At 42.3% G+C, this 21,496-nt stretch overlaps 1 protein-coding gene across 4 annotated transcripts in view; it reads right to left on the bottom strand.

The window, feature by feature from the left end:
- Positions 1 to 681: 681 nt before the first annotated feature.
- POP1 (POP1 homolog, ribonuclease P/MRP subunit) overlaps positions 682 to 21,496 on the bottom strand; it is a 43,212-nt gene continuing 22,397 nt past the window's right edge. For all 4 annotated transcript variants that reach the window (XM_025994752.2, XM_025994751.2, XM_072734238.1 and 1 more), the window contains 5 exons: positions 19,865 to 19,980; positions 17,973 to 18,164; positions 16,160 to 16,314; positions 3,809 to 4,150; positions 682 to 2,930 (listed from right to left, as the gene is read on the bottom strand). In XM_025994752.2, the coding sequence (XP_025850537.1) occupies positions 2,276 to 2,930; positions 3,809 to 4,150; positions 16,160 to 16,314; positions 17,973 to 18,164; positions 19,865 to 19,980 (1,460 nt within the window). In that variant the 3' untranslated portion in view covers positions 682 to 2,275. The remainder of the gene's footprint in view (positions 2,931 to 3,808; positions 4,151 to 16,159; positions 16,315 to 17,972; positions 18,165 to 19,864; positions 19,981 to 21,496) is intronic.

Here is a 21,496-nt window from a genome sequence, read left to right on the forward strand (position 1 = left end):
GGGCCACATTGTACTTTTTTGGTAAATCTGCGACACAGGGAGCATCAAAATAAACACATTTATTCATTTTTTGCTGTAGAGAATAAGACGCTTTCCTGTGTCTTTTTCAGAGGAGAAATGGATACTTCACTGGGTATGTGCAGATTTTGTCAGTGTTTTGCAAAGTATATTCCATGAAACTAGTTTTCCCTGGACAATAGATATGCCCACCACTAAAGAGAAATCGGTGGGGAAAGGGGGAGTTCTGTAAAAGATGGATTTCCTTCCCACAGGAATCTGCTGGGCCTTGCCTTCACTCATTTATTGTGCATCTGCAACAGGAGCTTGTAGACTACAGCTCTCCCCAAATTTATTTGGCCATCATTTCCGGAAAACATCCGGACCAGTGCTCCCTTGAACAGGTTTTCAGGATCAGGCACGTTCAGGGTGGTATGGCCGTAGACGTCTGTGGCTTGAACAGGTTTTCGGAAACACAAGTCTATCCTTTCAGCACATAGTTCTTTGACCTTCTACCACAAAGCAGAGTAAGTGTGCCCTGACCCCCTTGCCTGGCCCTCACAGGCACTGAGCTTAGGGGACTCACAGCGTGCTCAGGCTTCTGTCATGGGGCAAGCTAAGCCTCAGATGAAGTGGCTTGGAGCCGAGAAAACAGACAAGGAATGGCCCAATAAACATTCACAATTGAACATCAAGCAACATTTTAATTTATTGTTTACAGACACCACTAAGTTACACTATTTTTATCAGCCTCCATTTGGGTTGGACACCAGTACATCCAGAGGCATGGTGAGAGGAAAAACATCAGACATTTCATTAGCTACTGTAATACTTGCTGTCTCTCTTGGCAACTAGTCTCCCCCAGAGACATTTCTACCAAGTGCTACTGCAAAAACCCAATACATTTACACGGAAGAATGCCTCACTGTACATTTAAATTAAAAAAACAAAAACAAAAACAACCAGTTAAGGCTCTGCTAGAAAACGTGTGGTAGGAAGATAAGGGTCTGAAGGTGTGAGATGCATATAGTAACTAAAAGTGAAGGAATGAGCACCTAGTTTCTCTGCAAGTGAAAAAAAAAAAAACAAAACAAAACAATGGTGACTGCACTCCTTCTGTGGGGCAGAATGAAACCTCTCTTTTACACCCTGCTTGACCATCAGGTGGCCATCGTGACTGCATGAGTGTCTAAAAGTGGCCTGTCATTTTAATCATCACCTTGCAGAGAGGTAAACATTGCATGGTACAGCCACGTTCCCCAAAGTGTGTTCCTAAAAACATGATTCCTACAAAGTGCTCCTTGCAAAAGGAGTTTGGGAATTAAAAAGATTTAGATACTACTGTAGGCTGTTATCCACTTCCTGGAGAGGCACAATGTGTATTATCACATGGAAGGTTCTAGAAACCCCTTATAAAGAAATGCTTAAAAAGAAACGTTAAACTTTGTTTAACCCAGAGTTTCCCACATCAATCTGACATTGGAATCATTTTTTTTTTTTTTTTTTTTTTTTAGATAGCACATTTTATAGAACGTATTTTGAGAAACCATCCTCTATGGCTTTAAGAAACTCTTTGCAGAAAAAAAAGCACAGAAAAATCACATAACTCCTAGGATAATTTGTTGATCAATAGCAAAGAGGACAACAGATCCTAAAGATCAGAACCCCATTCTGATTCCACCCCAACACCTCTGCCATACACTGAATCTGCCTGAAAACAGGCAGCAATAAATTTTCCACAACTTCCTTCCACATGGTGTCAAGTGTTAGGCATGCTGACTCCGGTATGGAATTGAACACAGTCCAGACGGAGGAGCCCTATATCATGCACAAGAGGCCAAGTGTTGATATTGATAGCCTTTCTCTCTTCTGTAACAATCAAGTCATTAAACAAACCTTGTTGCTTATTCCGTGTCTACAAGGCTTTTCAAATACACTTGACAGCCCTTTGTTCCTAATAAAAAAGGAACAAGAAAACGTACAGGGCATCTAATTATTTTCAGCAAGAATGACACAAACCAAGAAATCAAAATATAAAAGCTTTTGTCTGTATAAACAAATAATTTTCAAATGCTACAGGGAAAGGTGGAGGAAATCCATGAGATAACTGGAATGATGTTAGTATTCTATCATTTGCATAATACATAATCTTTTTATTCTCATTTCCAAGGAATTTCACATGATATTTCAAAACAGAAGATGGTGGAAACAAAACTCTCCAATGGTGGGACTTGGCAAACAAACAGTATCTCTACGCTGCCAGGCTGTCCACCAACGCTCATACATCCACAGCAATTCTCGCAAACCGATACTGCAGAGAGGCAGGGGGCCTCAGCAACACGAGGCCCCTCTCCGCTGCTGGCTGGCTGGAGAGCATATCCAGCAAACCCGTCAAGCTGACAAACCCCAGGGCTTCTCCGCAGCCGACAGCCATGGAAAAGTCTCCCTGCGTGACAAAGCCAAGGAGAACTCTGGAGCAGTGAGACGTCACAACAGGGAGGGGGCCTGACCACAAGCCCAGGGTCAGAGCTTGGTCCCTGGCTGCAGGGTGCCCTCCTGCCAGACCCTCAGGCACACTGCACACTTGGTCCTGCCTCTTCTCTACTCTCTTCTTCTCTTTCTGTTTCCGGATCTTGCTCTTGAACGGGTCACTGTGCTTGCATTCCTGGGGCCCACAGTATAGCCGATCCCGACTGAGCTGGAGGAAGTCCTCCTTGGCTGGGACACAGATCATGGAGTGCGGCTCAGGGTTGCCCTTCCTCAGCAGGGACAGGCTGACCCACACCAAGCCCCTGGGGAAGCGGTCCAAGATGGCCAGGCTGGCCGCTCTGGTCATTGCTGGCTGCCCGCTGCTGGGAGCTCGCTGGGGTGCCCTCCTGTCCCTGGAACTGGGCCCACACCAGGCTGACAGCTGCTTCAGTGATTTCCTACTCCTACGTGAAGTGGGAGACACACATTTGAGGAGAAAACATGCAATCAGAAGATTGGGCACTATTGGAGTTAACTTGATTTTTTAATACTCTATGTGGGAAAGGATAAAAACTAATTTTTTTACGGTTAAAAACAGACATTAATGCATTTTTGTATGGTATTTTTCTTCTTATGTGTCTACTCTTCTTAGATACTAAAGGACTAAAGGTTTAAGAAGTTGAAGGTAGAGAAAAATAAGAGAATCTAAGGCTGAGAGAGACAGTTCTAGGAAATGAAGGAAGGATATAAAGTTATGACATGAGTATAAAGCGAGAGGGATGAGCACTTTTTAAAAAAATCTAAGCACAGAAGAGAAGGAAACTATGAAGTACCACCAAACAGGCTGCAGCAGGAACACATTTTGTACAGTGGCCTCTCGGACATAACAATGTTAAAACGAGCTGGTACATCACTCATAAATTCAGATCATTTGAAAGGAACCAGAAGAAATCTAATTCAGGGGTATAAAGGGGAGAATGCTTGCTCAGAGTCTGCAGAGGGAATGTTCCTCGTTACCTAGGGTCAGAGACGCAAGGGGACTGCTCTGTCAGCAAAGACTAAATTAAATAGGTCACAGAAAACAACTGCCTTGGTTTATGTCTAAGGATGACAATACTTTAAATCATCTGGCCAGTTAGTACTGTGCTCCAAACCAATGTGACTCAGCTGTGTCCCCAAGCCCTCTGTGAGACACACACGGCAGGACTGGCTTTCCCCTCCAGAAAGCCCAGGCATCCTTTTGGGCTTTGCATAAAGGAACAAAGATAACGTTTACATCCTGTAGTCTGGTCAGAATGAAAACAAGACAATCTAAACGACACCCAGGAGTCAGGACACTTACCTAAGAACGCAGAGGAGACTGCCAGTGGCATCCTGGCCTGTAACCAACTTGGTCCCCACCTGGGCTGGGCATTCTGTGTCCATTACTTCTTGGGGCTCACTGGACCTGCTTAGAGATGCGCCCCCTTCATCAGACAGCTCATCAGTGTGTTCAGGCATGGGAGCACAAGGCAACCTGTCTCCTCTCAAGGCATTTTCCTCACCACTTGGAAAGGAGGCAACAGAGGATTCCTCTTGGGCCTGGACTCTTGACTCCCACTCTTGAGTTAACTGCTCCCAGGGACAGCAGAAAGGCGCCAGAGTGCCAAGCTTAACATAATTGGGTCGTTTTGCAGGAGGGCGCCTAGTGAAAATCAAGGGGGAGAACCAATTTTGAACAATTTAGGACTGAACCATTAAAATAACTACGGCCATTGTACTACATCTCTACTTAAAAAACAAGCATACTGGAGCGCCTGGGTGGCTGAGTCAGTTAAGCATCTGCCTTCGGCCCAGGTCATGATCCTGGGATCCTGGGACTGAGCCCCACGCGTCAGGTTCTCTGCTCAATGGGGAGTCTGCTTCTCCCTCTCCCTCTGCCCCTCCTGGCACCTCCTACTTGCACACACTCTCTCTCTCAAATACATAAATAAAATATTTTTTAGAAAAACAAAAAACAAAAACAAGCATATAAAAAATTTTTTCCGGGATCCCTGGGGGCGCAGTGGTTTAGCGCCTGCCTTTGGCCCAGGGCGCGACCCTAGAGACCCAGGATCGAATCCCACATCGGGCTCCCGGTGCATGGAGCCGGCTTCTCCCTCTGCCTATGTCTCTGCCTCTCTCTCTCTGTGACTATCATAAATAATAAAAATTAAAAAAACAAAACAAAACAAAAAAAATTTTTCCAAATATGGTTAAAGAATAACAACCAACTCTACTGGCCAAGCTTGTTTCCTGTGGTTTCAATGACAAGAGGTAATATGTCCCACAAAGCAGCCCCATGTAACCGCTGCACAACTCCAGGAAGTGCCATTCCTGAAAGACTCCAAATACATGCTGTCCCTGGACTCATACAGTGATGTCCCTGAACATTCTAAATTCAAAAGGAACAGAAGGGGCTGGCTGTGAAGTTTCCCCTCACTCGACTTGTAGCTGGTGAAAAATGATCCCGGGGTTCTAGCCTCATTCAGAGACCTTTAGAAGGAAGTAAATGGAGGGGGGAGGGGCAAGATGGCGGCAGAGTAGGGTCCCCAAGTCACCTGTCCTCAACAAATTACCTAGAAAACATTCAAATCATCCTGAAAATCTACGAATTCGGCCTGAGATTTAAAGAGAGACCAGCTGGAACGCTACAGTGAGAAGAGTTCACGCTTCTATCAAGGTAGGAAGACGGGGAAAAAGGAATAAAGGAACAAAAGGCCTCCAAGGGGGAGGGGCCCCGCGAGGAGCCGGGCTGAGGCCGGGGCGAGTGTCCCCAGGACAGGTGAGCCCCGTCCCGGAGGAGCAGGAGCTGCACCGACCTTCCCCGCGGAAAGGCCTCCCGGGGAATTGGAGCAGGATCCCCAGAAAGGCGGGGATGCCCTCGGGCTCCCTGGGACAGTAACAGAGGAACTGCGCCCCGGGAGATGCGCCGAGCTCCCTAAGGGCTGCAGCGCTCGGCGGGACCCGGAGCAGCTCGGAGGGGCTCGGGCTGCGGCTCCGCGGAGGGGGCTGCGCGGCTCCGGGAACAGCTCAGCGGCGGCGGCTCGGGCGGAGGAAGAAGCTCCGCGTGGAGGGGGCGGCGCGGCTCCGGGAACAGCTCGGAGGGGCTCGGGCGGCGGCTCTGCAGAGGGGGCTGCGGGGCGGGAGCGAATCCAACAGCGCAGGCCCCGGAGCACAGGGCGACGGGACACAGCCCAGGATCCGGCCTCCCCCGGGACAGGCAGAGGCCGGGAGGGCCCAGGACAGCAAGGACTCTCCTGCCTGGAACTGAGCAGATCAGCGGCCCCGCCCGGGAGCCCCCAGGCCCTGCAGACGGAGAGCCCCGGAGCTACTGCGGGAGCTGACTCCAGGGTCCCAGAGCTGCCCCCGCCACTGTGGCTTCCTCCCGGGGCCTCACGGGGTGAACAACCCCCACTGAGCCCTGCACCAGGCAGGGGCAGAGCAGCTCCCCCAAGTGCTAACATCTGAGAATCAGCACAGCAGGCCCCTCCCCCAGAAGACCAGCAACACGGACCAGTTCCACGGGAAGTCGAGGGACTTAAAATATACAGAATCGGAAGATACTCCCCCGTCTTTTTTGTTTGTTTGTTTTTTTGTTTTTGTTTTTGTTTTTTGTTTTGTTTTGTGCTTTTTTTCTTTCTTTCTTCTTGATTTCTGATTGCTTCCCCCACCCCACCCCACCCTTTTTCTTTCTTTCTTTTTCTTTCTCTTTCCCCCCCCTTTTTTTTCTTCTTTCTCTTTTTTCTTTTTCTCTTTTCTTTCCTTCTCTCTCTTTTTCTCCTTTTCCCAATACAACTTGTTTTTGGCCACTCTGCACTGAGCAAAATGACTAGAAGGAAAACCTCACCTCAAAAAAAAGAATCAGAAACAGCCCTCTCTCCCACAGAGTTACAAAATATGGATTACAATTCAATGTCAGAAAGCCAATTCAGAAGCACTATTATACAGCTACTGGTGGCTCTAGAAAAAACCATAAAGGACTCAAGAGACTTCATGAGTGCAGAATTTAGATCCAATCAGGCAGAAATTAAAAATCAATTAAATGAGATGCAATCCAAGCTAGAAGTCCTAACGACAAGGCTTGACGAGGTGGAAGAACGAGTGAGTGACATAGAAGACAAGTTGATGGCAAAGAGGGAAACTGAGGAAAAAAGAGACAGGCAATTAAAAGACCATGAGGATAGATTAAGGGAAATAAATGACAGCCTGAGGAAGAAAAACCTACGTTTAATTGGGGTTCCCGAGGGCGCCGAAAGGGACAGAGGGCCAGAATATGTATTTGAACAAATCCTAGCTGAAAACTTTCTGAATCTGGGAAGGGAAACAGGCATTCAGATCCAGGAAATAGAGAGATCCCCCCCTAAAATCAACAAAAACCGATCAACACCTCGACATTTAATAGTGAAGCTTGCAAATTCCAAAGATAAGGAGAAGATCCTTAAAGCAGCAAGAGAAAAAAAGTCCCTGACTTTTATGGGGAGGAATATTAGGGTAACAGCAGACGTTTCCACAGAGACCTGGCAGGCCAGAAAGGGCTGGCAGGATATATTCAGGGTCCTAAATGAGAAGAACATGCAACCAAGAATACTCTATCCAGCAAGGCTCTCATTCAAAATGGAAGGAGAGATAAAGAGCTTCCAAGACAGGCAGGAACTGAAAGAATATGTAACCTCCAAACCAGCTCTGCAAGAAATTTTAAGGGGGACTCTTAAAATTCCCCTTTAAGAAGTTCAGTGGAACAATCCACAAAAACAAGGACTGAATAGATATGATGACACTAAACTCATATCTCTCAATAGTAACTCTGAACGTGAACGGGCTTAATGACCCCATCAAAAGGCGCAGGGTTTCAGACTGGATAAAAAAGCAGGACCCATCTATTTGCTGTCTACAAGAGACTCATTTTAGACAGAAGGACACCTACAACCTGAAAATAAAAGGTTGGAGAACCATTTACCATTCAAATGGTCCTCAAAAGAAAGCAGGGGTAGCCATCCTTATATCAGATAAATTAAAATTTACCCCGAAGATTATAGTGAGAGATGAAGAGGGACACTATCTCATACTCAAAGGATCTATCCAACAAGAGGACTTAACAATCCTCAATATATATGCCCCGAATGTGGGAGCTGCCAAATATTTAAACCAATTAATAACCAAACTGAAGAAATACTTTGATAATAATACACTTATACTTGGTGACTTCAATCTAGCTCTTTCTATACTAGATAGGTCTTCTAAGCACAACATATCCAAAGAAACGAGAGCTTTAAATGATACACTGGACCAGATGGATTTCACAGATATCTACAGAACTTTACATCCAAACTCAACTGAATACACATTCTTCTCAAGGGCACATGGAACTTTCTCCAGAATAGACCACATACTGGGTCACAAATCGGGTCTGAACCGATACCAAAAGATCGGGATAGTCCCCTGTATATTCTCAGACCATAATGCCTTGAAATTAGAACTTAATCACAACAAGAAGTTTGGAAGGACCACAAACACGTGGAGGTTAAGGACCATCCTGCTAAAAGATGAAAAGGTCAACCAGGAAATTAAGGAAGAATTGAGAAGATTCATGGAAACTAATGAGAATGAAGATACAACCGTTCAAAATCTTTGGGACGCAGCAAAAGCAGTCCTGAGGGGGAAATACATCGCAATACAAGCATCCATTCAAAAACTGGAAAGAACTCAAATTCAAAAGCTCACCTTACACATAAAGGAACTAGAGAAAAAGCAACAAATAGACCCCACCCCCAGCAGAAGAAGACAGTTAATTAAAATTCGAGCAGAACTCAATGATATCGAGACCAAAAGAACTGTGGAACAGATCAACAGAACCAGGAGTTGGTTCTTTGAAAGAATTAATAAGATAGATAAACCATTAGCCAACCTTATTAAAAAGAAGAGAGAGAAGACTCAAATTAATAAAATCATGAATGAGAAAGGAGAGATCACTACCAACACCAAGGAAATACAAATGATTCTAAAAACATATTATGAACAGCTGTACGCCAATAAATTAGGAAATCTAGAAGAAATGGATGCATTCCTGGAAAGCCACAAACTACCAAAACTGGAGCAGGAAGAAATAGAAAACCTGAACAGGCCAATAACCAGGGAGGAAATTGAAGCAGTCATCAAAAACCTCCCGAGACACAAGAGTCCAGGGCCAGATAGCTTCCCAGGGGAATTCTATCAAACGTTTAAAGAAGAAATCATACCTATTCTACTAAAGCTGTTTGGAAAGATAGAAAGAGATGGAGTACTTCCAAATTCATTCTATGAGGCCAGCATCACCTTAATTCCAAAACCAGACAAAGACCCCACCAAAAAGGAGAATTACAGACCAATATCCCTGATGAACATGGATGCAAAAATTCTCAACAAGATACTAGCCAATAGGATCCAACAACACATTAAGAAAATTATTCACCATGACCAAGTAGGATTTATCTCCGGGACACAAGGCTGGTTCAACACTCGTAAAACCATCAATGTGATTCATCATATCAGCAAGAGAAAAACCAAGAACCATAAGATCCTCTCATTAGATGCAGAGAAAGCATTTGACAAAATACAGCCTCCATTCCTGATCAAAACACTTCAGAGTGTTGGGATAGAGGGAACTTTCCTCGACATCTTAAAAGCCATTTACGAAAAGCCCACAGGAAATATCATTCTCAATGGGGAAGCACTGGGAGCCTTTCCCCTAAGATCAGGAACAAGACAGGGATGTCCACTCTCACCACTGCTGTTCAACATAGTTCTGGAAGTCCTCGCCTCAGCAATCAGACAACAAAAAGACATTAAAGGCATTCAAATTGGCAAAGAAGAAGTCAAACTCTCCCTCTTCGCCGATGACATGATACTCTACATAGAAAACCCAAAAGCCTCCACCCCAAGATTGCTAGAACTCATACAGCAATTTGGTAGCGTGGCAGGATACAAAATCAATGCCCAGAAATCAATGGCATTTCTATACACTAACAATGAGACTGAAGAAAGAGAAATTAAGGAGTCAATCCCATTTACAATTGCACCCAAAAGCATAAGATACCTAGGAATAAACCTAACCAAAGAGGTAAAAGATCTATACCCTAAAAACTATAGAACGCTTCTGAAAGAAATTGAGGAAGATACAAAGAGATGGAAAAATATTCCATGCTCATGGATTGGCAGAATTAATATTGTGAAAATGTCAATGTTACCCAGGGCAATTTACACGTTTAATGCAATCCCTATCAAAATACCATGGACTTTCTTCAGAGAGTTAGAACAAATTATTTTAAGATTTGTGTGGAATCAGAAAAGACCCCAAATAGCCAGGGGAATTTTAAAAAAGAAAACCAGAACTGGGGGCATCACAATGCCAGATTTCAGGTTGTACTACAAATCTGTGGTCATCAAGACAGTGTGGTACTGGCACAAAAACAGACACATAGATCAATGGAACAGAATAGAGAACCCAGAAGTGGACCCTGAAATGTATGGTCATCTAATATTCGATAAAGGAGGAAAGACTATCCATTGGAAGAAAGACAGTCTCTTCAATAAATGGTGCTGGGAAAATTGGACATCCACATGCAGAAGAATGAAACTGGACCACTCCCTTTCACCATACACAAAGATAAACTCCAAATGGAGGAAAGATCTAAATGTGAGACAAGAGTCCATCAAAATCATAGAAGAGAACACAGGCAACACCCTCTTTGAACTCGGCCACAGTAACTTCTTGCAAGATACATCCACAAAGGCAAAAGAAACAAAAGCAAAAATGAACTATTGGGACTTCATCAAGATAAGAAGCTTTTGCACAGCAAAGGATACAGTCAACAAAACTAAAAGACAACCTACAGAATGGGAGAAGATATTTGCAAACGACATTTCAGATAAAGGGCTAGTTTCCAAAATCTATAAAGAACTTATTAAACTCAACACCAAAGAAACAAACAATCCAATCATGAAATGGGCCAAAGACATGAAGAGAAATCTCACAGAGGAAGACATGGACATGGCCAACATGCACATGAGAAAATGCTCTGCATCACTTGCCATCAGGGAAATACAAATCAAAACCACAATGAGATACCACCTCACACCAGTGAGAATGGGGAAAATTAACAAGGCAGGAAACAACAAATGTTGGAGAGGATGTGGAGAAAAGGGAACCCTCTTACACTGTTGGTGGGAATGTGAAATGGTGCAGCCACTCTGGAAAACTGTGTGGAGGTTCCTCAAAGAGTTAAAAATAGACCTGCCCTACGACCCAGCAATTGCACTGTTGGGGATTTACCCCAAAGATTCAGATGCAATGAAACGTCAGGACACCTGCACCCCGATGTTTCTATCAGCAATGGCCACAATAGCCAAACTGTGGAAGGAGCCTCGGTGTCCATCGAAAGATGAATGGATAAAGAAGATGTGGTTTATGTATACAATGGAATATTACTCAGCCATTAGAAACGACAAATACCCACCATTTGCTTCAACGTGGATGGAACTGGAGGGTATTATGCTGAGTGAAATAAGTCAATCGGAGAAGGACAAACAGTGTGTGTTCTCATTCATTTGGGGAATATGAATAATAGTGAAAGGGAATATAAAGGAAGGGAAAAGAAATGTTGGGAAATATCAGGAAGGGAGACAGAACATAAAGACTCCTAACTCGGGGAAACGAGTGGTGGAAGGGGGGAGGAGGGCGGGTGTTGGAGGGGAATGGGTGACGGGCACTGAGGTGGACACTTGACGGGATGAGCACTGGGTGTTTTTCTATATGTTGGTAAATTGAACACCAATAAAAATTAATTAAAAAAAAAAAGGAAGTAAATGTCCCAGCTGCCCTATAAGAGACAGCATCATTATCAGTTTTTCAATATACCCTTCCAGAGACACTTTATGTATGTATTTGCAGACATGTACATTTTTTTTTTTTAAGACTTTATTTATTCATGAGAGACACAGAGAGGCAGAGACACAGGCAGCGGGAGAAGCAGGCTCCATGCACGGAACCTGACGTGGGACTCGATCCCGGGCTGAAGGTGGTAAACCGCTGAGCCACCTGGGCTGCCCTACATATTTCTTTCTGTTTCTTACCCATCTTACATAAGTGGTGACACATCAGATACAGTACATTTTGCTTAACTTTTTTCACTTAACAAAATACCTTGGAAATCATTTTATATGAGCACATTAAGAGATCCTTCATTGTTTTGTAAAAAGCTGCATATCTTACTCCACTATTAGATCATACCCTAGTTTATTCAGATAGTTCCTTATTAAAGGATATTTTGGTAGTCTCAAACTTTGGCTTCTATATACAATGCTTCAATGAATGACCTGAACACATCATGCAAGCACAAGTATATCCACTGGTAAGTTCCTGGAATGGAACTGCTAAAGCAAAGACTATTTAGCATTTGCAATTTTGAGAGAGATTTCCAAAGTCACAGGGCGATAACAATCGACTTTTTCAGCAATGGACGAAATAAGGAGAACCTCTGAGAAATACCACAGGCTTATGAGAACCAGGACCCCAAAACATATGGAGCAGCCTGGCTGTTGGACATTCTGGGCTGGAAGACTCTTAGGGAGTCCCAGAACCCTGCCCTCAGATTGATAATCTCCTGTGGGACAGGCCCTGACATTCCTTCCCTCACATGCTTCTTACTATGTGCCATGCCCCAGGACCCCAAATGGACATGAACCTGAAGACCTAATCGGGGGTTCAGTTTGACCCTACACTCTGGAGTTTGAACCAAATATGTTCTGGCCTCTCAAGAGGGGTAACTGGTAAAAAATACTCCCAGGATACTTGCCTCACCCAAAGACCTTTAAATGGAAGTGAGAGGGAGGGAAAGAGGGAGGGAGGGAGGGAGGGAAGGAAGGAAGGAAGGAAGGAAGGAAGGAAGGAAGGAAGGAAGGAAGGAAGAGAAAGAAAGAAAAGAAAGAAAGAAAAAGTAAAGAGAAAGAGAAAATGGTGCAAAAACTTCAAAGTATTCAACATCATCAGAAGCAAACAAAAAATTAAAACAATAAGATGTCACTTTTTCCACCCATCAGTTTTTATCAATAGAAGTTGGTAATATCCTATGTTATCAGGAGTGAGGGGAAACAGGCACCCTCTGAACTACAGGTGAAATCCTAAATTAATACAAACAACACTCGTCAATAGTATAAAAAATCTTTGAGGCATGTATCTTTTTTTTTTTTTTTTAAGCCAGAAATCTTATTTATGGGATTTAGTCTAAGGTCTGTGTTTTCTTTCCCCTCGGGCTCCTCTGTAGCGAGAGCAGTTTCTTTTCTTCATCCCATGGGCCTGAAGGGGGCAGATGTCCTCCTGATGCCCCCACACCATTTTTTCTTCTCCTTCCTCCTCCAAGACCCCAGCTCCCCTGAAGCACACGCCATTAGATGAACCACTGGCTCTCCCTTCTCAGCCAGGTCCTCCATCAGCCACCCATACACGCCCTCCACCTGCTACACCTCCTTCCCCTCCATCTTGACTCCTGTTACTCAGTGGCTTTGGTATTTACCTAGATCAGCCTTCTAACACCTGGTCTACAGTAACTTCATGCCTTCATTTCCCATCTTTCATTTCACCTCAGACACCCAGTCTCCCAGTCACACGACACCTTAGTTTTGGTGACTGCCATCACCTGCTCCACCTTAGTTTTGGTCACTGCTATCACCTGCTCCACCTTAAAATCTCAATTTCAAGTATCTACCCTCAGAGTGATGCCTCCTCTTCCAGCCTATTTACCCCTTCCCCAACACAACTCCTTGAGCACTGGAACTTACTCCTTTACCATCTCCTCACAGCTCACCACTGTTCTCATGCGTCTCTTCTTCTTTTCTTCTTCTTCTTTCTTCTTTCTTCTTCTTCTTCTTCTTTTCTTCTTCTTCTTCTTCTTTCTTCTTCTTCTTCTTCCTTCTTCTTCTTCTTCTTCTTCTTCTTCTTCCTTCTTCTTTTTCTTCTTCCTTCTTCTTCTTCTTCTTCTTTTTTTTTTTTTTAATATTTTATTTATTTGACAGAGAGAAAAAGCACACACAAAGCAGGGGGAGCAGCAGAGGGAGAGGGAGAAGCAGACTGCCCACTGAGCAGGGAGCCCGATGTGGGACTCAATCCCACGATCCTGAGATCATGACCGGAGCCAAAGACAGATACTTAACCAGATCTTAACCGACTGAGCCATGTGCTCCTCACACATCTCTTCTTAAAAAGCTTAAACGTACGAGAATCACTGCCCTATATGTACCCTCAACTTTCTCCACCTGACAAAGCCCAACCTGGTTACATCCAACCCTCCACCAATTCCTGCCAGCCCTGGATCAGCAAAACAGGGCTGGGGAAGAATATGCAGAAGTCCTGAGTCATATAGTATACATGAAACTCAAGTGGACTCCCTGACATTTCTCCAGTCAGTTCTACCTTCCACTATTCTGGAAAATGGTCTATATGGATTCCTCTCTCCTCAAATCTCCAACAGCCTCTCTCCCTTTCTTATTCCCAATAACCTTGCCTCTTTTTATCACAGAGGAGATGGTCACCGATCAGGAGAGTTCTAACCTTATCTCTATGCCAGTCTACCCCATCTCAATCTGTATTCATATCTCAGCATCAGTCTTCCAGCCCACTAAAATGAGAGATCTGAGCCTGACCCTATGGAATACCATTCCCCCCTCCCCACTCAAGGGCTTTGTTCTTGCAATGTTAGCCTCCCTCCTCTCTGCCGGTTCCTCCCACCAACCTAGAAACATGTGCTTCTAGAACATAAACTCCATGAGGACAGGAGCAGATTTTCTTGCCTTTCCCTGTTGTAGGCCTGGTGCCAAGAAGCCTTTGATACATAGCAGGTTCTAAATCAATATGTTAAATGAATGAATAAATCAGACAAATACGTGAAGATGCATATGGAAAGCTGTTCACAGAAGCACATAGCAAAAAATTAGAAATGACCTAAAGGGCCACTGATTAATTACAGGACATCCATACTGGAGTCCTGGATGCAGCTGTTCAGTTCTTTTTTTTTTTTTTTTTTTTTTTAAATTTATTTATGATAGAGAGAGAGAGGCAGAGACACAGGCAGAGGGAAGAGAAGCAGGCTCCATGCACCGGGAGCCCGACGTGGGATTCGATCCCGGGTCTCCAGGATCGCGCCCTGGGCCAAAGGCAGGCGCCAAACCACTGTGCCACCCAGGGATCCCCAGCTGTTCAGTTCTATTTTGAGCAAGGGTTGGCAGATTATGACTCACACACCAAACCTGGCCCACTGTCTGCTTTGATATGACCCATGAGCTAAGAATGGCTTTTATGTTTGGAAATGGTTAAAAAAAAAAAAAGAACATCTTATAGCACATGAAATTATGTGAAATTCAAAGTTGAGTGTCCATAGACAGAGTAAGGATGGCCCACAGCCATGCTGTGGCTGTATCATCTGTGGCTGCCTTTGTGCCACAAGGCAGAGCTGAGCTGTGTGGCTGCTATGGTGGAAACCAAAGGTCCCACAAAGCCAAAAATTTATCATCTGGCCTTTTACAAAAAAGTTTGCCAACACTTGGTTTAGAGTCACATTTATTGATATGAGAAAACTATCCATAATTGATTGCTAAATTTAAAAAGCAGGTTTTGAAATAGTATATAATATAATCCCTTTTCAAAAAAACCTATACCTAAGAAAAGTTTATATGAGTAAAGAAATCTAAAGGGTGAGAAATAAGTATTATTGTCAATTGTTATTTAACAAACACATAGAAGATTCTCCTCCCTCTATTCTGGGAGGCACACAATACATGATTGCTGCCCTCAAAGAGCTTGCAAACCAGCAATCTAGGAAAGTATCCCTGTCCTTCCACTCATGCATCCACTTGACAAAGCCTGAAAACCTAGCACTGCCTGCCTCTGTGGTTGTGGTAAACAGGAAAACACAATCATAGAGCTCATGGTCAAGGAACTACAACAACCTATTATCTATCAGTCAACAAAGAAAGTTATTAAGGGCATCATGCACCAGGCACTGGCCAGATGCCACAACAAACAAGAGAGTCTCTGTGTTTCCAGGAGCCCAGAGCATAGTAGGAGATCCAGGTTGTCAAAGGTAGCATGTACTTCACAGTATAGATGTAAAGCCCTTCACTGGCCACCCCCCAGTGAGAGAAAAGAAAAAAAGTCTAGATGGATAGATACTAAAATCTAACATCACTACTTATCTCTCTGGATGGAAGGAATATACCAGTTTACAAAGCATTTTTACACATTCCCAAAATTTCATTAAAAGTTCACACAAAAAAAGTTCATAAATATGTATTACCTCTATAACCAGTTATAAAAAACACAAACTCTATTTTGAGGGAACAGGGGCTGGTAGTGTAAATCTCAATCAAGCATCTGAAACTCAGGCCCATAGTTTAGACATATGCCATCATCACTGTAAGCAAATGACCACAAGGAAGGGTCTATAACCTGGACAGGCCTACAAAAGTCATATATATGACAATCTTCTGACCTAATTATGTCTTGGTTATGTGAACTCAGGGAAAGTCTATGAAAACTCCACATTATATAAGTTCCTGAAGCCATTCCAAATAGCATTTGCCAGTGCTGAGTAGGCCCTTCTCTTCCTCATAAGACCTTAGGAAACTAGAGAAGCCGGTTTCTTACCTTTTATACTTTTCAAGGAGATTCTTGGCTTGCTCCTGGGCAAACAGAACCCCAGCGGGGCAGTCTGGGAAATCACCAGGAATGTCAGGTGACCTTTTATACTGCGAATGCACTACAGACTCTTTTAATCCACCAACTCTTGCACCTCGGTAGATCTAAAAGAAATGTCAAAAATATCCTATTAATATACCAACTTATAGTAAAATCAGTGTTTGTATAGAGAAAATGGGGAGCATCTGGGTGGCTCAGTCAGTTAAGTGTCTGCCTTTGGCTCACATCATGATCCCAGGACTCTGGAATTGAGCCCTACATTGGGCTCCCTGCTCAGCGGGGAGCCTGCTTCTCCCTCTTCCTCTGCTGCTCCCCCTGCTTGTGCACTCATTCTCTCTCTCTAATAAATAAAAAGAAAATGGGAAACAACTTAAATGCCCATCAAAAACAGAATGGGTAAGTATGGGATAATCCTACAATGAGTTCTACAATCGCAAAAATGATGAAACAGAGCTTCACCATCAGTAAAGGGAAAATCTTAATGTTGAGTGAATATAGTGAGTTGCAAAAGCATATATATGTGGTGAGGTATATAAAGTTTGAAAACATGTCAAATATAGTTATTTTATTTTGGGATACAAGCATACTTAAAATAAAGCTATAAAAACAGGCAAGGTAGTAACAAACACCAAAAATAGGAATAGTGGATTTTTTCAGAAGGAGGGTGGGAAATGAAACTAGAAAGAATGCTTCCAATAAATCTATGTTTTATTTCTGGAGCTGGATGGTGACTGAAGGGTAAATAGAGTTGTTCATTATATCAGTATCTATATTTTGTATGCTTGAAACATCTAATAATTTAAAAATTAGAATTATTTAAAAATATTCCCACTTTTATTATTTTATGTATATATAAAATTTTATATATAAATATATTTAAATATATAATTATTAATAATTTTTAATAATAATATATTAATATATTTTTAAAATTAAGTAAGCTCTATACTCAGCATTAGGCTCAGACTCCTGACCTAACAAATGAGCCAATCAGGAGCCCAAGAAATATTCCCATTCTTAAATGCTTAACCAAATGTCTCTTGTACTAGGCATAATCGCTAAAATTAATTACCTGTGTGAATTTAACAGTCGTACATGTCTTTTATACTCTCTAGCTCAAAATATTTAAACTATCGAAAAGAAAAAAAACACACTGGATTTTAATAAAAATTTTAGCTGCAGTTAATAGGAATACATGGTCAGCACTTAAAAAATAAAAGTATTCTATAGAACCATAAAAATTAGAAAATTATAAAAATTGCTTTTAAACTTTTAAAATTCTTTTGAGTAAATAAAACAAAACCACACAAAACAAAACAAAAAACCACCCTGACATTTTGTTGCCACTACTATTCAAAAATCAGGACACTTTCAAAATCTCAAAAATTCACACTATGTCAGCCCATCAATGAAACCTGGCTCCAGGGACTTTATTGAAGTATCTGTGTCAGGAGACACCTCGGTGGCTCAGTGGTTGAGTGTCTGCCTTTGCCTTGGGGCATCATACCCGGGTCTTGGGATCCAGTCCCGCATCGGGTTCCCTGCGGGGAGCCTGCTTCTCCCTCTGCCTGTGTCTCTCATGAATAAATAAATAAATAAATCTTTTTAAAAAAAGTATCTTGTGTCAGAATTATAGCTCTAAGGGTAGAAAAACAGCACTCAGTTTCTAAGTTGTGTGTGAAATCTAGAACAATTTTAGCACTTGTTATTTACTAGGAATGTATTTTACACACTGTAAAGTGGGAATTGAAAAGGAACTTACAAATGGAATCCAGAAGGCCATGCCCCAGCCCTTTGGGAGCAGGATGTCCCAGCCACTTCCCCAGCCTCGCTGGTCATCACCAGTCACCTTCCCTGGCTGCTGAATCAAAAGTATAGGTATCTTGGATTCCTGGGGCCCTAAAACAAGCTGTGACCCGGGCACCAGCAATTCACTTCTCTTCCGGTTTAAATCCTAGAATGGAAAAAAATAATTCAAGACAAACAATCCTAATTTTCTGGGAGATTCTACTGCTACTCCCTATAAACAGCTTTAGAAAGTTAAATGCTCTTTCAAAAACCAAGAAAAAAATGTTCTCAATAAATAAATGTAAGCCATTTGAAATGCACGGTATTCCTCCTATAATGATTTTCCTCTATACAAGTGCTTTGATAGAAAATGCCAAATTATCTTGAATTTGAGCTTCAATACGCCACATGATTCAAAATTAAAAAATAAAATACATCTATTTGGCTAATCTCTTATTATCAGGATTAGTTTTATATTTTGATGCTCAGTCCCTACATTTACTTTGGTTAAGATTTGTTGTCAGGAAGTAAAAAAGATACAAACAATAAACAACTTCTCAAGGAGCGGCAAGTGGGAAAATACTTTGGCTCTGGAGAAATTTTTTTCACCAGGTCTTAAAGATTTAAAAGAAAAAATGCCATAAATTACTTATTATCTGGACTGTAGGGAGTGGTCAGACTTCTCTCGCCAGCTGCAAAAAGAGATGAACAGGCAGGAGAGAAGCCCAGCACTCACCTAAGAGACGATACCAGAGGCTGCCTCCACAATGACAAGTCTGACTGCTACCTCATGAATGCTCCTCAAGCACGACCAAGTCCTGATTCTCCTTGTTAACCTCTGGTTGAGTTGCCACCACCATCTCTACATGGTAGTAATTCCAAAATATCTGTCTATAACCCCGACTTTTCCCCTGGGATCAAAACCTTGTCTCCTGGCATCTCCTCTGGGGAAGTCCTGAGGATCTTCCAACTCAGTTTATCCAAGATTGAGTTCATCATGTCCTCCATTAAAGACTACATCCAGGGTCTCTTTTAAAGCCATCCAACCACAAGTCTGATCTCCTGCTCTCCTGCCCCCACCCCCATTCCTAGTCTAATCCACCTTCCACAATGCTGCCAGAGTGAAAGCTGATCATGTCATGATGGCCCAGCTAAAACCCTTCAATGGCACCCTATGTCCCCTGTCTAAATCCTTAAAATGCCTCAAGGTTCTTTATGCTCTGACCCTTATTCATTTCTTCATCTCCTGCCCCATCCTCAACTCCAAGCTACTGACCTACTTAGAGATTCCTGAACACATCATCCTTGGCCCTTGTACTTACTGGTCTCACTTCCAGCAATCCTTTTCTTTACTGCTGTCTTGGCTCCTGATCCCGAGAAGTCTGGTTTAACTCTGCCCACCCATCTAAAAGTCAGCTCAAATACCAGCTCCCATACCCAGGAAGCTTTCTCCAGTTTCCCTAGTCTGAGCTTGGCACCCCTTCTTTGGGCTTCCTCTAATCCTGTACTTCCTTGAACATACCTTAGCCATCTATCCCACCATCTACTATGATTCCTAGTCCTGGTAGCTCAGTCATTGTGAAATTAAAGTTAGAACATTTAAAGGTGAAAAAAAAACAGTAAAAGAAAAATATGTATTTAAACCATGGGATTATCGTTTCAAGAAAGTCTTTGAAGCAACTTTTTCCAGAGATTATTCTTCTCTAAGAACACACACACACACAAAAATCCTAAGGATCGATAAATAGAAAATAAAAGGAAGTCTATGGGATTCTATAAAGTATGAAATAACTTCTACAGCGTCTAGAGTGAGGAATTTCAACCTATCTTCAGGACTTTACCAATAATCCTTACACCATTAGTTACCTGATCCGAGATTTTATTCTTTGTGACATTCTTACAGATAGTGTGGTTCCAAATAAAGCTATGCGCACAATCCACAGGCACACCCTCCAGGAGCAGCTGTCTAACTTTCTCATTATCTAAGAGGGAAAAGAAATAGCCTTCAGACGACATCCTTTAGAACAATGAGGTCAAACTCTAAACATTGCTGGTTGACCTTCTATTACAAGAAAATATTTTGTAGGCGCTCATTTAACTTCTCTAGAAGAATTTTATTTTTTAATTTTTCTATTGGAGTTCAATTTGCCAACATATAACACCCAGTGCTCATCCCGCCAAGTGCCCCCCTCAGTGCCCATCACCCAGTCACTCCAACCCTCTGCCCACCTCCCTTTCCACTACCCCTTGTTCATTTCCCAGAGTTAGGTGTCTCTCATGTTTTGTCACTCTCACTGATATTTTCACTCATTTTCTCTCCTTTCCCTTTCACTAATTTTTATATTCCCCAAATGAATGACAGCATATAATGTTTGTCCTCCAATTGACTTATTTCACTCAGAATACCCTCCAGTTCCATCCACGTCCAAGCAAATGGTGGTTATTTGTTGTTTCCAATGGATGAATAATCCATTGTATACCTATACCACATCTAGAAGAATTTTCTTGACTAGAAATTAAGTTATTCCTATAGTTGGTTTCATAATCTGCAAAACTGCAAAGGCTCCTAAACTTATTTTTTGGCATTTATTTTTAGCATATAAAATAGAAGTATCACATTCAGCTGCCTTGAAATAGCTGCCTAATCCCACATTTAAGATAACTGAATTCTAGGAACCACTGTACAGGTGAACAATTTTTTTTACAATGTGCTAGGACAGGACAACCCATATTGTAACTATTGGTTTCAGGGTTCTTTATAGCATTCCTGGCCCAATGGTTGTGAGCCAATAGATACCAGCTTTTTCTTCTGCTCTATTATTTCAAGTCTCTTATAATCCTTTCTCATTGAACTGAATATTTATTTCTTCTGTAAAATAGGTTCTTCACATTCCTTTAAAAAGAGCATAGTTCCTGTGAAATATATTGTTTCATCCTTTTAAATAAACTGTGCCATGCCAAAAAGCATTCTAGTGGGGAAAAAAGAGACTTTTTCAATTACAAATGTTATATTGATAGAAGAGATATCCGACATGAAGTCATTTAAACACTAGGGGGGGAAAATCTTCCAAATCAAATTCTGTTGGTCTGAAAAATTAAAAGAAAAAAAAAATAAAAAGAAAGACAATTCATGAGTTTTAGCTAGCCTCTAAACTGCCTACATAGAAAGGTCATTCAAAGGCACATACCTGCATGAGTCTGATGGCTGGAAAAAATAAATAAATAAATTGGAAGCCTCTGGGCCATACTGTGACAGATTTCAGGGGAGAACAAAGATAGAGAATATTAAATTGATGAAAAGATCTGAGATAAAAGCTCCTTAAAGCAGAAACTGCTTCTAGTCTGCTCCTGTTCTTCATGGAGATAATAACCAACAGTATCTTAAGTTAATAGTGCTACGTGCTGTGAAAGTTCACATAGCCTGTCTAGGAGCAAAGAGGCTCCATCTCAAACAGCCTCTCTGTTTATCCAGAATGCTTTCCTGTGGAGTGCTGCCAC

Source organism: Vulpes vulpes, chromosome 13 (genome assembly GCF_048418805.1).
Source record: "Vulpes vulpes isolate BD-2025 chromosome 13, VulVul3, whole genome shotgun sequence".
Taxonomy (NCBI): Eukaryota; Metazoa; Chordata; class Mammalia; order Carnivora; family Canidae; genus Vulpes; species Vulpes vulpes.